Source organism: Anomalospiza imberbis, chromosome 7 (assembly GCF_031753505.1).
Source record: "Anomalospiza imberbis isolate Cuckoo-Finch-1a 21T00152 chromosome 7, ASM3175350v1, whole genome shotgun sequence".
Lineage (NCBI taxonomy): Eukaryota > Metazoa > Chordata > Aves > Passeriformes > Viduidae > Anomalospiza > Anomalospiza imberbis.
In genome coordinates, this window is record NC_089687.1 from 35379436 (window position 1) to 35397134 (window position 17699).

The 17699-nt window shown below is 39.9% G+C and overlaps 1 protein-coding gene across 8 annotated transcripts in view; it reads left to right on the top strand.

Moving 5' to 3' along the window:
• The window catches only part of VWC2L (von Willebrand factor C domain containing 2 like), a 405818-nt gene that overhangs the window by 174630 nt on the left and 213489 nt on the right, over window positions 1-17699 (top strand). For 7 of the 8 annotated variants that reach the window (XR_011001012.1, XR_011001011.1, XM_068196550.1 and 4 more), the window contains exon 12: window positions 13443-13628. The exons of the other annotated variant lie outside the window; for it this stretch is intronic. Coding sequence is in view for 5 of the 7 variants with exons in the window: in XM_068196550.1 (XP_068052651.1) it covers window positions 13443-13628 (186 nt within the window). In the remaining 2 variants the exon portion in view is untranslated. The remainder of the gene's footprint in view (window positions 1-13442; window positions 13629-17699) is intronic. 8 annotated transcript variants of the gene reach the window in all.

Consider the following 17699-nt stretch of genomic DNA (forward strand, 5'->3'; position numbering starts at 1 on the left):
TCAGTGGAACAGAATTCTTTTGATTTGTGCTTTGAAATAGACTTTAAAACCTAATTCAGGTCTCACTGCAGAAACAGATGAGTTTTATTTATCCTTTTACTACTATTGATAGCTATGAAAGAAACATGAGATAGTCTGTATGTTCTACTTAGGACTTTTGAACACTTATTTAATGAAAAGGCATAATGATTTAATTTTTTAGAGGATGTTGAATTCCTGCCTAGTTCAATAAAGCCTTTAGTTACCAGATTACATATTAAATTTGCCAGAGGTAAGAAACTTCTTTTGAGTGGCATGATTAATTTTCAGTCATCTAACTGGCTTTATGTAATGCATCATATTTAGCAGTCGAGATATCTGTTAAAGTGTTTTATCAAACTGAGCTAATACAGGAGTCAAAAGAAAAAAAGTTGTATTCATGTATTCTGCAAGGAAAAAAACTATTTCAGAAGTCTTTCATTCAGTTTCCCAGTGTACAGTATTCACTGTGTGCTTGGTGTTTTCAAGTATAGCAAAATTTTAATTTCAAAAGTAGCTTTATTTGTTTTAAAATCTTTTATAAGCGTCATATTTTTTATACAAGACAGCAGTTTTAACATAACATCATTCCTTAGCTTACAAAGCCTACTATTTTTACCTCACAAACATCTGTGGGTGGGCATTAGATTTCCTTTGGGATTCTCAATCTCATTATTTTTATCAATAAAAAGCCTCTGCTGGACAAAGGAATAAATCACATATAAATGAAATATGAGAGATTACATGAGAAGCTCAGCTTTGCTTAGTCTAACCCAATATTTTTGGCCAAATGTCTCAATGTCAAAGGCTTTATAAGTATTCTACAGGATCAGTCTGGCAAAGAGAAATCAATAACCAGGTAATGGATTTGATTAAAATTTTTCCCCTTCCACCCACTCCCACAAGCCAAATGTTTCTACCCATACTAATCTCTTCTGGCATGTGGAACTGTTGGTTATTCTCTGTGGGCTTTTGAGATGTAAATATATACATAAAGTATGTTTTCATTTCAAAAAGCTCTGTAAACTGGTGATCTATTTCAAGAAAAAAAACTGAATCTCATTTGTATCTCATTTTTATTTTCTTTAGAGTGCTCAGTTCTGCAGTGGACCGATAACAATTGTAACTTTGCTACAGATTTAGATCCTGATTTGTTGTTCAGTAGTTGACTTTTTTCTGCTACTCCTGCCACGCTGAGGAGGATATCACACAGGCCAGGGCTCTCAGCAGATGTCCAAACTTCTGGAGATTTTCTTTGTTTCCAAATCCTCAGTTGTCTGCTTTACCCCAGTGCTTCTCATCTTCTGTCTCCGAGGTGGTTGTAGTGGCAGCCCACGTGCCGTGGGGAAGGTTTGCCTTCAGAAACATTCATAATTATGCCATTAGTGTCCTCCAAGGATGTTACCTCTGCTCTAAAGAAGTAGTTTTCCTGTCAATAAAAAGACCAAAGAATGTTCCCATTGCATGGAACCTGAAGAGTCTATCATTAGATTGATTTTGGAAAGCAAACAGTGTGCAATTCCATAGTGTGGTTACTGAATAGGCTTCACTTTTCATCCAGAATGGCCAGGCTTGAATGAAAAACTACCTTTGGCTTGTATTTCTTATCCAAGAAATGGAAATACTGACCACTCCAAGGTAGTGATTCACTAATAATAGCTCCATTACAATAATTCAGGGAGCGGCCGAGAGAGAAGTGCTGAGGACAGCTGGAGACAGTAGAAGGAGGAAAAGGTTGGCAGAAGCAGCAGTCCCTCCCACTGAGCCATTCAGATGTATATTTGAAATAACCACAGGGAGAAAACCCATTGTCATAAATGCTGCCCTTTGCTGAAAGCATTCTGTAGTTGCTTTCACAAGTGGCTTTACACACACTGAACTTCAACACCAGTGATTGAAATCCTGTTGATAAACTAATGCCATTTCTAGTGATTAATTTGCAGCCCCTCCATCACAGAAGCAGAACATGTCTTCAAAGGCTCTTTAAAAAGGACCTCAATCTTCGTTCCCACAATGTGTGACCTTGGATACATTAGAAATCCTAATGGGGATAGAAAGTTAGCTAGTCTTTGTGTAGTATTACTTAATTACCTTCATAATCTATCATTTAGATGTTATGCTTGCCCATAAGGTAATAGTTTTCAAATGTTCTGAATGCTTAGCTTACACAGAAATGATGTTATTTCTCTTAAGTGATGACCTTGTGTGCTACATTCTCCCATTATCTGAATTTTTGACCTGAAAAGAGACATATTTAATTTGGGGGGCTTTAAAACAATCTGATATTGGGTTGAAAAGACACTGTGATTATCAATTTCACAAAACAGGTGTCAAGATTAATATTTCTTTCAGACAAAACTTCATTTAGTTATTAAGAATCATCATTTTGAAGTAATTGACTTAGAAATTACAAGGAAACTTTCTGATCAGCTGTGAGGTAATTAGATTTGGTGTTTACTTGAAAGAAGGAAGTAATTTCTATATGATAACCACTTTGATAGAGAAAGGGTGGAAGAATAGGCAGTTGAAATCTCTTTACAGAGTATCAATAAAATGGGATATTTCTATACCTTTTAGTTCAGCTTCATTGAAGCCATGAGTGTGTTCTCTGAAAGTTTTGCAGAAATTTGCCTGCTCTACAAGGAGCTCTTGGTTTCTTTTTCTGTACATCTGACTGATTTTCAGTTCCTACAGCTCTTGCCTGTGAGTCACCAAAAGCCGCTCAGTTTTGCTGATCATTTATTTAGGCTGTGAGGATAAACTGTTGTTCACTTTGGTGGGTTCATATTTTGAGGAGTTTAGGTTTTCTTTGGGCTTCATCAGCGTTTTGTGCTGGGAAGCTGGAGTTGCAGGGGGAGCTGCCAGGGGCTGGGGAGTCTCAGTTCACTGCTCTGATCCTGGACGTGTTGCTCTCACTGTTCAGAGTCATTATACATGTCAAAACATCTCTCTTAATAGAATCTCTTGTGTTATGTTTCTCTGAGTGCAATTATAACCTTGATGCCTTTAACATCCTCGGTTCATTATTGCTTTCTTCTGTGCAATAAAGGCAATTGTATTTTCCCTCAGGTCTGCTGCAAGGGTTCTAGTGGAGTGGCTAAGGAGATATCTGTGTTTGTTATATAGTTAAAATGAGCCTTTCCTAAAGTGCAGCTGTTAAAATAACAAACATTAGTGCTAGAGTTGACTAGAGAATGGCAATTCAATTGAGGCAATATCTAAGATATTTGAATTGGAAATAACCCCCAAATATTTAGAGTGTTTATAAGATTTTGTCTGGAGCTCAAACTCCAGGTATGAATTGCACAGTCATTTATTGTGTTTCCCCTCAAGCTGTGTGGCTGCAGTAATTTGGGGAATTCCGGATGCAAGGCAGTTGCAGTAGCACAGGAAGCAGGAGAAGTTGCCCAGCTGGGAATGAGCATCAGGGTTTGTTTGACTGCTGAGGGACATGGATGTGGAATCAAGTTCTTATTTTGTGGTAGTTATTTCCTTTGTGTCTGAGTAGTGTGTATATAAAACAACTGGGGATCAGAGGGAGAAGGCCACGGTGTTTGTGTCCATGGTTTAGATTACCTGTGAGAGTTGTTGTGTTTGAAGGGTTTTCTGGTGTCCCCTCTCTTGAGCAGTCAGTGTTTAGGCTGCATGACCTCGTGGATGAAAGCTCAGTTTTCATGCAAAGCCTTTCAGAGAAAGGGTGGAAATTAATATTCACTTTGCTATTCGGCTTTCTCTTGTATCAGCCCAGGATTCTGCTCATGTTCAGCATTTCCATTCCTCCTCCACTCTTGGAGTTAGATTGTTATTGATCACTGTCTCCATTAACTCACTCCCTGTCCCCAGGCTGTGTCCCTGTATCTCCAGGGCATGGCTCGGTGAGATCATCACCTGCCCCAAGTACAAACACTGGGCTCATGCACTGTCCTGTGTGTTTTCTTGGCCTTCACTGTCAGGATCATTACACAGAGTGAGTTAAATATCCTTCCAGGGGCCTGGGAATGTTCAAATCCCAGTGCAGAATTTTCCACTGGCTGCAAAATCTCTGTGCACTCACTGAACTCCCTCTGCATATGAATATGCAGCTTAAAAATGATGCTTTATACAAACATGCAAATGGGATTAATGACTATGATTCATTACTGGCTATTGATTGTGATTAGATATCACTGGACCACCATTGGGGGATGATAATGGATTTAAAACGACTGAGCCACAACTTTGCATTTCAGAGGAACCGAGACACAGGATTATCACTGTTAATATAGGTCATAAATCTGTTCTGTACATGGAATTCATGTATCTGAACTCCTTCCAAACTACATTTTCCCTACTTCAACAGCTCTTCATTACAATTTGAAGATTTGGAGTCATTCCAATGGAGGAAAAAATGACAAAACTGGATGGGATGGGTGTTGAGATGAAGTATCACACTGTAATGGCACACTGTTTAATGCATGTCATAGATATTGATTGGTACTATGCATGATTTTCTGTGGGCTAAATACATTATTTTAAAAATTTAACAGTGTACAGAAAGACTTACACTGGACTGTTTGAGAGAAAGTGTTGTAATGGTACAGAATAGATCTCAATTCTGGAAAATGTGGTAGTTTTGCAATGTTTACTCATTATATTTGATTTCAGGTAGAATAGTTATTTCTCATTAAGTTAATGGAGGAAAATTTACTTGGCAGTAGGCTACAGGAACGTGGCACAACTGGACCCAGGAACGCTGTTTGCCTTCAGCATAAGAGGGCCTCATAATTGTTGGAGATACCACTGGCCCAGCTACCACAAGCTCCCTGCTTCCAGATGGAGGCCAGGATTCTCCTAGCCCTTGTTAAATAGGTGTCTGATTTTGCTGTGGGGTGCTAGATGTGCACTGGCAGGAAGCTTTTAGAAAAGACTTTTTTTTAAATGCAAAATAATTGTAAAAAGTGAATTCATTGCTGTCTAAGTTTTGCCCAGAGCCCTGCATCGTGTAGTGCCTGCTGTCTTGCTGACACATATTTTGCTACATCTAATCTCCAGGTATTGTAATTAGTTTATCTTTTATTTTTATTCCTTACCTGGTGTGCTTCCCAAACCTCCTAAAAGCCAATTTTACATGTACTAAAAGCTGCATTCTACCAGGCACATAATTTATTTTAGATTCTCATTTAATCACCTCTAATTACATGACATTGCATGGCAGCTAAGCCATTTTTATGCATCAAAGCCTGCAGTAAATGGTAAATATTTTTGGGGGAGTACCAAGCTCAGCTACTGGATTTGAATGGGGCAGGACTGAGTGGGGTCTGTGTGGTATTTAACCTGCATTGGAGCAATCAGGAAAATACCAAATTATTGTAACAAAGAAGTCCTGCTAACAAAATGATTAAAATCATTATAATGATCCTGAATGTAGAACTATAGGCTGTGTTTAGAGTGGGCCAGCACTTTGGAAAAGAGGGGTACTTGGGCACAGAAGATGTGCAGGTAAGAGCAATGGGAAAGGCCTCAGGTGAAACAGATTTTCTCTGTGGGTGTGTGTGGTCAGACACAACAGCTTCTAGTACCAGTACTCAGTTCAGAAAGGAAAGATGGTTTAAAGTATAGAGGACTTGCTAAACAGAAACCTGTTAATAAATGCCTCGGAGTTCACACATACCATACCAGGACTCTTTCTGGTAGTTAGGAGCACGTTGTATTTAGATGCTTGCAGATGTGAACTTGTCACTCTTGAAGTGGAAGTAGCCTCAAGGAAGTTTTCATGGCAAGGTGAACTTCATTCAAACAGCAGTTTGCTACTTTTGTGATGCCTAGTCCTGGTGTCAGTCTATCCAGAAGCAGTTTGGTGCCAAAACCTCACTTTGTTTGCCCTCGCTGTCACAGCAGCTGCCAGCCCGGCAGCACGAGGGGAAACGCTTCTCCTGGCACAGGTCAATGTATGAGCAGGAAATAGCACAGAAAGATCTCCCAATTAGGTAATGTAGAGTGAAAAATTGCCTCAAGTTTTGCACTTGGCGTGGTACACATTGACAGGATTCTTAGCATTTCCAGCCAATAGCCTTATGGCAAAGGATTTTGCAGGATGGTTGTGTTTTTCTTCCCTGACAAAAAGCCATGTGCCCGTGTGCCATCCACCATCTGGTTACTGCCGTGCTTCCTGCCTTTGGAACGCTCCCCTTGGCTTGTGGAATGTCAGTTTATAATTGATTTTGTATTTTTGGAGTTAAATTTTTTTTTCTCCTCACCTTCAGTGATGAATGAGGAAAGAAAAGGTATTTTTGTATTTCTGCTGCTGACTATTGTAGCATTCACCTTCTGTAAAAATGACATTTCATATCTATTAATAAAGTGAGTAAAATTTGGCTTAAGATGATTCTGAAGGATGAAATATATTACAATTACTACATAAAATGTGTCTTAGACACATAGACCACCAGGATAATTAAAGCAACACCCAAAATGAACTGCGGATCCAAAAAAAACTTAGGGGTTCCTAATAAGAAGTGTCACTGTAAATAATTAATGAGTCTCAGAACTCCAGCAACAAAAAAGTGAACTATATCTGTAGTCTGTTTCAAGGTCACAAAATCTTAGAAACAAAATCTTTGCTGCTGAGTGTTTTGTTCAAACACAGACTAAGAACATAAGGATGGCTCTCCATGCCAGAATTTTCTGGACCATCATCCTGTTCCCAGCAGTGAGCACCAGGGCAGGCCTCAGAATGGCTAAGAATAGGAAAGGCATTGGTGAGGTTTGGTCTTAGTACTCCCCTGGACTCTACTTCTTATTTCAAAGTATCTTGAGCCAAATGCTGTTTCCATGTAATCCCTGGTGAATTCCTCTTCCAAATCTTTGTCCCATCTTCCTTTGGGCCCACAGAGAGTCAGATCCACATCATCCTTTATAGAGGAACTGTGCAAGCATCCTGCCTGGTGAGGCAGAAAATCACCTGTTGTCTTTTCAATCATTTTAATGGGAACTTATAAATTGTAAGTTGACTCCAACATTTTTTAAATTCATCCATTTTAAATTTTCACCTTCTCTGGTGAGAGGAAAATGTGGGGCAGTGACAAAATAGGAGAATAAAGAAGAGTTGCAGTGGCTGCAGAGCTGAACTGATGTTTGGCATTTCCATCCCTTACATGGTTTTCAGCACCAACTGGAAAATGGAGTTTTTAAATACAGCTGTCATAACCAAAGGTGGGACTCCATTAGTAGATGTCTACTTTCCTCAGTGTAGTTGTCTGGATCCCTGGTTTTAACCTTGTTTCCAGGTAAATTAGGTTTACAAGGATGTATTTCTCCCAGTCCTCTTGCACATGTTCCTTATGCTCTCTTCCACTCTCTCTGGTAACTTTTAACTTGCAGGGTAATTCTGGCAAAAATGGGAAGACAACTCTAAGGGACCAATCAATTCTTGATACTGTAATTTAATCAACAGCTAAGATGATGAAGGAGGTAGGCAAAAGATGCTTCCATAGGAATTCAGTGTTGATTAGTTCTGTTCTTCATGGAATAACTTTTTTTCCAAGGCATTTTCTTTCTTTATCTTTCCTCTTTGACTTAGCAGAAAATGTCACCAAAAATTCAAGTAAACTTTAGCAGTATTTACAGTTCTTCCCTTGTACTTTACTGTGCCTACTGTCAACCTGTGCTGATACTGAAAAAAACATAGAGGCTTTTAGAATTTTGCTTTAGAATAATTGCATGAACAGAGGTAAATAAGAGGCATCATTTTCCCAATTAACTGCTTGGAATACTGATTTTTATTTGATTTTGAAGTGTTTTTCAACTGTCATGGTGAAAGACCCTAACCCCTGTAATGTTTTGGACTCTATGTTTAAGATTTGCTGTTGTGTTGCTGATGTTTGTGATGTCTTGTGAAGGCTGACCTAGAACAGAGGCCAGACTGAGTTAAAGAATGAAGCAGGGATTTATTAAAAGGATCTCCTCAATGGATCCACCTTGGGCAGCACAAGAGCCCAGCCAGGGCTGCACCCAAGATGAACCCAAATGGTCACAAAATGGACAACTGGTCACAAGGTCTCACATTTTTATAAGTTCTGCTCCATTTGCATATTGGAGTTCATTGTCCCATTCCAGCTTTAGCCCATGCAGTCCCATCCTTCTGGTTTTTCTCTCTTCATTCCACTATTGTTTATGCTCTTGGGCCTGAGATTTGGATCGTTTGTCCTTGGTCCCCAGCCAGAGAAGGAATTGTTTTGTCTCCCTGCTCTGTGAAGAGAGCTCACCATCCCCTCATATGAAGCTCAGACTTACACTCTAAAGCAGTACAGAATCTGAAAAATATAAAGCTAAAACCTGAGGCATCACTTGCATTGTTTAATCTCCAGTCAGATGCTGCCTCTTGCTGCAGCTTTTTTAGGACAAAAGTCTTGAACCCAAGTTGTGTTTGGCTTAGTTTTGCTTTGAGAACTGTTGTTGGCCACAGGATCTTCAGAGGGAACGTGAGCAATCCCTTGGAGCAGCCTGAGGTGCAGACTTAAGTCCATTGTCCAGAAATATTTGAAGCAGGAGCAACATTTGAACTTTGGCTGTTGGCGTTAGGAGTGACACATTTACAGGGGAGTACTGTTGGTGTAGCTGTTGCTTTCACCTGACTGGTGCTCCACAGAGGCACTCAGCCTCCTGGAATGCCGTAAAGTGACTCTGTGCCAGAGGCTCATGTTGTTGCTGAATATGAGTCTTAATTATTAATGTGTCTACAACTTGGGAAGTGTTAATGGAGAGGTGTCTTTGTGGTGAGAACAGTGAAGCTGCAAGGATCAGGAATGTGTAATGAAATGAAATGTGTGTGTGTTTAGAATATATGGGGGAGGAAGGATTTAAGGCTTGAGAAGTTAATGTTCCGTTCCTTTTTGTGGAAGGTGGAATTAATGTTTCCATAGTTTTTTCCACTCTAATTGTTTCTGGAAGAGCAGGTTTACAGTATCAGTTAGGAATACCAGAAATCAGCTGAAAGGTAGAACTTTATGTGCATTTCATGTTTTAAAAAATGGTCTGTCCATGGAGGCAAGACAGGGAGTAATGGTGCCATGGGCTCTCCATTGCCTAGAGTTTTGGAAAGATTGTTCTACACAAATACTTTATTCAATACAGCCATGTTTCATCCATATAGTCCTTTGGTCTGCTAGAAAGTATAAACAGAAAACCCCCAAAACCGAGCCACCAAGACCATACAAACCCAACTGTTTGAGATCCACAGAGCACCATGCACAGAGGTGCTGCTTCTTTGCAAAAACGCCACGCTTCTAAAAGTCGGCAAAGTTATTTGCATATATGTGAATGTGTTTGAAGTGACAGAACAAGGTAGGATTTACCTTTTTCTTGTCTCCTAATATCTTGCCTAGTTCTTTGATGTATTTGTTAAAAAAACAAAGTGATTTATTCTCCTCTCAGTTAGAGATATGCACAGTGCACAGGATTTTTTGGAGCTTTCCCTGTTAGTGATCAGTCTGAAATTCAAATGGAGTTTATGTATTGCTGCTGAGAATTAAGGCTGAAGTTCTAATGTCATATTTTCATATGTTTTTAATATCAAAATCAGCATGCATTTTTTTTTGAAAATCAGTCATATGATAGAGGACTCTGACTACCATACCTGGGTAAACTGGCGGCCTAAATCATAAAAACAGCTGCTTTCCCTGATACATTTGTTTCTTCCCCCCACATGTTCTCATAAGGAAAAATAGCACCGCACAAAAACCTTGCAGCTGTGGGTAACAAAGCATTACCTCAGAATTTGGAGCATTTCTTTTTATCTCCCAGGATTGAAAAATGCTGCAAATCAGAGAAAATGTGTCATTATTGATCAGCTATTAAGTAGATAGGGCTTTTTTCTAATAGCAGCATCTTGATTTAGACGTCTGACTGGGCTTGACACAGCACTTTCCTGTTCATTATGTGTGTGTCTGGTCTGAATCCTGGTGTGTGCTGAGGGGTTCCTGACCAGGGAGCGCAGCCCCTGAGCTGGAGCAGCCCCGACAGCCATCATTCCCACCAGCACCATTTGTGCTTCCCGGAAATGCTGGCCTTAAGTTCCTACATGGATAATCACAGATCCCTATCCTTTAATGACCTGATGCTTTTTTATGCACAGGGAATATTGGGGAACTTGTGTTGCAGGGGACTGGGGCACTGGGTCCCTCTGCTCCTGAGTATTTTTGCCCTTACTTCCACTGTCAGTCTGTCCCTAAAACTGCTTCCTGCTGCACTTTTGTTTCCAGTCTCCACTATTTTTTCTCCTTTGATCTGTAAGGAGTGCTAAACCTCACTTGTAGCTCCTTCCCCTGCTGCAGATTGCCAAATTGAATCCATTTGAACTACCTTCTTGCTCACATCTGTTTTCTGAAAGATTTTCATCACTGCCTGGATGGTGTCTTTTTGAAATTCAGCCCAAGGAACCAGTTCTTTGTGTAGCATTTTGGGGATTATATATTAAAAAATGCATAAGCCATATATATCTTCTTGTGTTTCACAACAGTGGCACTGCATGTTTCCCTCTGAATCAATTGCAGATTTCATCAGTCCCACTTTATACCTGACTCTGAATTTTTTAAGCTCTTATTTTATAAATGTATATGGGCTAGGATAATTTGTCATTTCTCTAATTTTATCTATCTCCAGAACTGAGATTTGGCTTATTAAAACTGAAAGTGGTTCGTTAACAAAAGCACATTTATTCCTGACAGCTCGACAAAATTAGGGTCTCCTCTGAACCCCTACTCAGACTTCAAGCCTTTATGCTCTGGTATATGTAACAAAAGCTTCAGGACTATTCCTATGCAACCTTATCAAAAATGTTGAGAGATTAATATCCCAGAACTTTGTCTTAGGCATGGGGGTGTAACTGCATTAATGAATATTATAATGATATTTTCACAAAAAAATAGCAACCTAAACCTCAAGTGTTAAAAATAGTCAAAATCTTGGGTAGGTGATCTTTCATAGTGGCAAGTTCCCCCTTAAGATTTATCAGGTAAATGATGCACATATTTCAAGCTGTCATAGCAGCTACTTTTACCAAGTGATTCAGTGGACATCTATTGGAAAAGGAGGAAAGGGAGACTATAACACAAAAGGGTTGACACCACAGGTCCCAGACCTTTTTTTTTTTTAAATTAACTGCAGCAGTGAATTAAATATCTCTGAGTGTATTCTTACTCAGAGTTTTACAATAGTGCTTAGGATCAACCCTTGAGCTGTTTACAGTTCCCACAATTTTATATCCAGAGATTTCAAAGAAGGATTTCTACTACCTGAGATAGGACCTTTGCCATTATTCAAATAAAAGAGTTTATTGGATCCTAAGGGCAAGGTCATCTTATTGATGTTGCTCAGATAACGGCAGAAATTGGTCTGCAAACCTATAGCTTAACTATTTCTGACCTGTATTTTTGTGTATTATCCCCAAACATTTTTCCTGGTTTCTTGTTTTTGTTTAGTATGAAAACAATTGAAACAGATTTTTGCTGAGAAAGTGAAAACCTCCGTTATTCCTGGGAGGGCTGCGTTAACTGTTTTTCAGTATTTTAAAAGATTTTGGGATGAAGGCATTCTAGATGGGTTAATCTCATTTTCATATCTTGATAGGTATTATATTAAAGAGGCAAATTACAGGATCCATGGATACATTTATGGCAGTGAAGCCCTGGAAGCTGTGAGCATGGCTTTGGAAATTAAGCCTCAGAAATCAGCTGAGAATTCTCTGAAGGGCTTATTGAACATGTGATCAAGGGAGGTTCATGAATTTCCTATACTTGGATTTTCAGCAAATTCTTCTTGAGGTCATTTCACAGAAACTATCATGGAAACATGACAGTCCTGAATAAAAAGGAAATTTATTTCACGAGTTTAAAAACTGGTGAAAGAATAGGAATCAAATGCCACTTTCAGACGGAGAAATTAATTTCTGAGGCCCACAGGATCTGTGCTGGGACCAAAATTATTAAGATGATCTAGGAAACTGGGGAAGGGAGTGAGATGGACGAGTTTGCTAATTAGCCAGGGCAGTGAAAAGGAGCATGTGAATAATTGCAGGAAAAGATTCACACCTCAGCAGTTGCCTAGATGGTGAAGCAGCAGCTGAAAATCAGTGCAGGTGAACACAAAGGAATGCACACAGGAAGAAACTGTCCTCAGATAAGAGTAGATAATAGGTAAGAGTGTGTCTAATTATCAGTACTCAGGAAGGAGATCTCACAGCCACTGTGGTCAGTTTGCTGAAAGTTTCTGTTCAGTAATGCCAAAAATGGCAACTAAATGGAAAGAACACAGAATAAACCAGGAAACAGTGCCCCTGTGTACCTTCCTTGGGTGCCCGTTCCTTCCCTTTCAGCTGGCAGGGTGCTGAGGGAGATGGGAAATGTGCTCCAAGGGCTGGAATCACACCGGCACAAGGAATGAGTCGGAGTCTCCATCCTGGCAGGGCAACAGGACAGGGCCTGTCCCACCACGGCTGGTGGCACACAGACACGGTGAAGCTGCGCTCAGTTTTGCTTTTAATCACAGTAGTAGAATTAGAAGCGTGAAACAAAATGAAGTAAGGTATTTAAGACCCCAGAAGAGCTTTTCACACAAGGCATAATTAAATTTTGGAATTCATTGACATAAGAGATTGCAGCTGCCAAAGGTTTGCATATGTTCAAAAATCAATTACTCATAGGGGAAAAAAAAAATCCGTGGATTCTTCTTAAGCACAAAGAAATCCTGAGCCACGGGGTAGGTCTGGGAGGGTTTAATAAGAGAATCGCTCCACATACTCTTTCTAATTATTTTATTAAGAATCTTCTAGTTATATAAAATAGTACAGATGGACTCTTAGTCTGAAGCCATATGTCCATGCTTAAAGGAAACAGAATTCTACTGATTAATATCTGAGATTTGACCCAAAAAATCTGAAATGAACTCTGTATTTTTCATTTATGTAACGTATCAATGACCCCAAGAGATGGTGAATGTGAGAAGTGTTTATACAGAGTTAGAAAACACAAAATTAGGATTTTTTAAAAAATAAATATATGTTGAAAATTGTATGAATTTGGAAAAAAAACAAAATATTCTTCCCTTAATCTATCTTATTGTATTCTGAAAACTCTGGTTAATTATTAAATGAACTGCAAAAATTAGGAATTTATTTGAAAGCCATATTTACTTTCCCGAGGGGGATAGCTACTTCCTATCTCTCTTTCTTTTGATAGTGTATTAATATGTGGCCACTCCATCTACAACATGTCAGAAAACGGTGCACAGTAAAAATATGAACGTTTCCAAAGATCATTTTTGTTCGTCTGTATTTTAAGGTAAAATCAACAATTGCAACTTAACCTGTCATTCTAAACAGAGCTAAATTATTTTGTTTGAACATTTCTCACCTCCCTCCTGGCTGAGACGTGTTTTTATTCCCCGAGCAGTGGCACCCAGCTGGTGACATCGAGCGGTGACAGCACGGTGCGGCTCTGGGACCTGTCGAGGCGCGGCTGCATCCTGACCCTGCGGGGCCATTCCCGCGCCGTGCGCGGCTGCTCCTGGCACTCCTGCGGGGACTTCGTGGCCTCTGCCTCCGCGGATGGCACCAGCAAAATCTGGGATGTTAACAGGTATGGAGGCTCTGTGCTCACTAATTGATACCTTCATTAATAACCAGGGGTGTGTTTTAGCTCCCCATCGATTCGTGGAGTTCACTCGGAGAGCAGAGGGAATCAACGGCAGTGCTGGAAAAATCAGCCTCTGATGGGATTGACTAGATAAAGGGAGCTAGGAAGGACTTAAATTAACATAGTGCCAAAAAGAAAGTATTTGCTTTCACTTGGCATCTGTTACTCTTCATTGCTGGGTTTTTTTAAGGTAAGAGCTTAGCAGAACTTGGATATGTAATTTGAATAAGTAACTGAATAAAACTCTTAGTAAGTTTTCTATATACTGTTTCAAGCTCATAAGTACACAACACACTCTAAGGTTAGTCAAGTGGAAATTTATTTTAGTCATTATCTTTGTTTCAGCAAGGTGACTCTTGATTAATAAATCAATGTATACCTTCTTTATTATCCAGGCAAATGCATTTTTATGAAGGTGCTTTTAGAATATCAGCGTATTTGTGCTTACCAATTAATTATTATTTCCTTAACTCTCTCCAGTTGTCTTCAGTTTTGATTAACTTACACCTTAAAGAAATGGGATGGATTTATCTCTTTCCAAACTCTCTCTCTATAAACTAGGCTCCTAAATTACTGTACTGTACTAGGTCTGATTTTTAACAGCTGAATGCCATCAGTCCACAGAGAAGTTTCCAATCCTATAGGCCTTTTCCCTGGTTCTTTATTATTCGGTCCTAATGGATTTTTCCATTGCCTATTGGTCTTTTTCTTCCTTTGCATTTGAATGAGATAAAATACCCCTTCATGACTGCTGGCCACTGCAGGGGAAGAAGCTTCACTGAAAAAGCAAGGGAAAATTTCTTCCTCTGCTCCTTTTTCCTAAATCCCTCCCAGTCTACTGCAGTGAACCCTTATTGGACACTTTTCAAACTGTTGCAATTCATCCAGATTCCACTGAGAGTTAATTAAAACTCTGTCAGTATCAGATTTGCAGTCTTGCTTTCAAACCATGAGTTCAGGAAGCATTAAATGATATTTAAAGTATTGTTTTCAAAATGGGATAACTAACCCATCCTTTCATGAATTATTCCTAATTATTGTGGAAAAAAAAACAACTAGTTAAGATTTGGCAAAGTTCAAGCCAGCTGAGAGGTGGCTTTTATAAAGGAAATGGTCAGCCAGTCCTGAGAACAGATGATGCTTCCACCATTACTGTCAGTAATAAGCATTAATGGTCAGTGTTTTCCTTAGAAATGGAAACAGCAAAAATCTAATGTATTGTCACCTCTTTCCTTAACCTGTTGTATATTTCTAATGCTTTGATCATACTTTATAGCATATTCATGACCTTTAAGAAATAATACTAAAAATAGCTTTAATTTTGTGTCAAAATGGGTTTCAATTTGCATAGACAAATATTTTGTTTAGACAGTTGAAAATGCTTTCTCTACTGTGGAAGCTTTTGTAGTCAGAGGAATCAAAGCAAACCTTCACCACCAACCCATGGTGCCTCCCACTCACACTCATCACCAACTCCCATATCTGCCTCCAGTCTATCTGAGCTGTGCTTTGCCTGTGAAAATAAGAGTCATATCCCAGCCATGATGTGAAAGGCTGACTATCCATCCAGAATCATTGAAACAGCAAAAACTATGCAAAATCTCAGTGGCTACAGGCAGCAGGAAGTGGTATAAAAATGTGACATAGTCTGATTAACGTAAGGTGTATTCAGAGTATGAAAAACAAAGCCCCTGTGGGAATCCTCACTGCTGGGTTTCTGGTGTGTTCCCAGTAAGAGCCATGTGCTGGGTGCTGTTGCATTGCCTCAGTGCAAAACCAGGTGAGTTCTGCTGTGGTCAGTTCAGGTGAGTTTGTAGAGCTGTATGTGGTGTAGGCAATTAATATGAAATGAGGGCTGTGCAGAAACAGCACACTTCTGAAGAGCTTCTCTACAAGGGGTTTGATGCCAAGATGTGCCTGTTTCAAGCTTAGGCCATCCTGCTTCTACTGAACACTCAGCTGCAGTTGGGCCTGATACCCATGTAGGCTCGTTCAAGTAAAAAATCAGCCTGTGCAGGATGTATGGCAAGATTTGGAAATTAGGGAAGGCTATGGACACATTAACGAGCTGGTGGTTTCCATTGGATTGTTAAATTGCTGCTGTTAGATTTGGAGCTGCTCTACAGAAGAGCCTGCAGTGAGTTAGGGCTTGGCAGTGCTGGCTGCTGAGCTACGTGGCCGAGTGTGCAGCACTAATCCCAGCTGTTCCCAGGGTGTCCCCTGGAAATGTGCCATGAGCCTGGAGCTCTCTGCTGTGAGCACAGCCAGCTGGGCTGGCCACCACAGCAATGTGTGCCCTCCTTCAGCCTCCCTGACAGCCTGGGGCTGTGTGACAGCAGGGACATGGAGCAGGTCTTCCGTGGTTTATGATGCTTGGAAAGTTACTCGTCTCCCCATCCCCAGAGAACAGGTGCTCAACCAGGCGCCATCATCAGCATTCTCCTTGTCCACGTGATGCCTCAGGTTTTAGCTTTTCTATTTTTCACATTCTGTGCTGCTTTAGTGTGCACTTCTGAGCTTCATATGAGGGGATGGTGAGCTCTCTGCACAGAGCAGGGAGACAAAACAATTCCTTCTCTGGCTGGGGACCAAGGAAAAATGATCCAAATCTCAGGCCCAAGAGCAGAAACAACATGGACTGAAGAGAGAAAAGCCAGAAGGATGGGACTGCATGGGCTAAAGCTGGAATGGGACAATGAACTCCAATATGCAAATGGAGCAGAACTTATAAAAGTGAGAGACCCCGTGACAGTTGTCCATTTTGTGACCATTTTTGGGTCCATCATGGGTGCAGCCCTGGCTGGGCTCTTGTGCTGCCCAAGGTGGATCCATTGAGGAGATCCTTTTAATAAATCCCTACTTTATTCTTTAACTCTGCCTGGTCTCTGTTCTAGGCCAGCCTTCACAAGGCATCACAGATCCCACAAGCTCTGAGCAGGGGACAGAGCTCAAGATGACATTCTTGTGGGAGGATAATAATCAGTGATCACAGTTAAACTAGTGGTTTTCTTCTTTCCACTAACAAGGAATTGAGATTTTATGAATGAGAGCTGTCTTTCTTCCTTAATATTGCATATTTGGATGGATGCCTGCTTTCAGATTGAATGGGCCTGGAAAGCAGCAGGTTGCAGGGGAAGAAAAGCAAGAAGGATATCAGAGTTATCACTGCCACCTCTCTGAAAGAGATATGTTTTAAATAAATGCTACAAATAAAAATACATCCATTTCTGTAGTGGGTGAAAGTTATCTTTTTATTTCCGAGTTTCAAAAAAGCCACTTTTATATGTTAGGAACATACTTTTCCATAAATGTTCCTTTTGGAAAACATATAGCATTCCCTGTAGTTGCAAACTTGGTGTTTAGAAACTGGAGAGGCTATTTGCTATCTTTTTGCACCAAAATCCAAGGTGCGATTTGCACAATCATTAAAGCCCTAACTGGAGTCCAAAGAATTCAAAATGCAACATCTCTTGAATAGGAAAAAGTTGCCAGCAGTTTGAATAAATTACAATTTAATAATTTATAATTCTTTGCCAATGATGAGAAAGTTCTGCCTACTAAATACTTGAATTTTATTTTCTTAGAACATGAAATTACTGCTGGGATTTTTGTTTGGGGGTTTTTATTCACAAATGTTTTCTTCTGTGTATAATGAAAGTCTCAATCATATATCAAGCCACAAGTGACATTCCTACCAGGAGGATAATGTGAGGTAGCTTTGTAGTAAACTGTGTTCTTCTAGACAACTTATGTGCCTTCTATTTAAAGATACAAGCTGAATTTAAGAAATAAAACAGAAAAGAAACAAAAATCCACGACCTTCCTTTTTTCCCTGGAAACACAGGCACAAGCTGAGACACAGCCCTGATCTGAGTTACTGAAGGACTCAAGGGAGTCTGAGTTCTGCTGTTGGAACTTCCTGATGCTTTCTGCTGGGATAATTGTTTGCTTTTAAAGGAAATTTTAAAAAAATGGTATAACAATGGAAAGGGGAGTGCAGGGAAGGTAACTCAC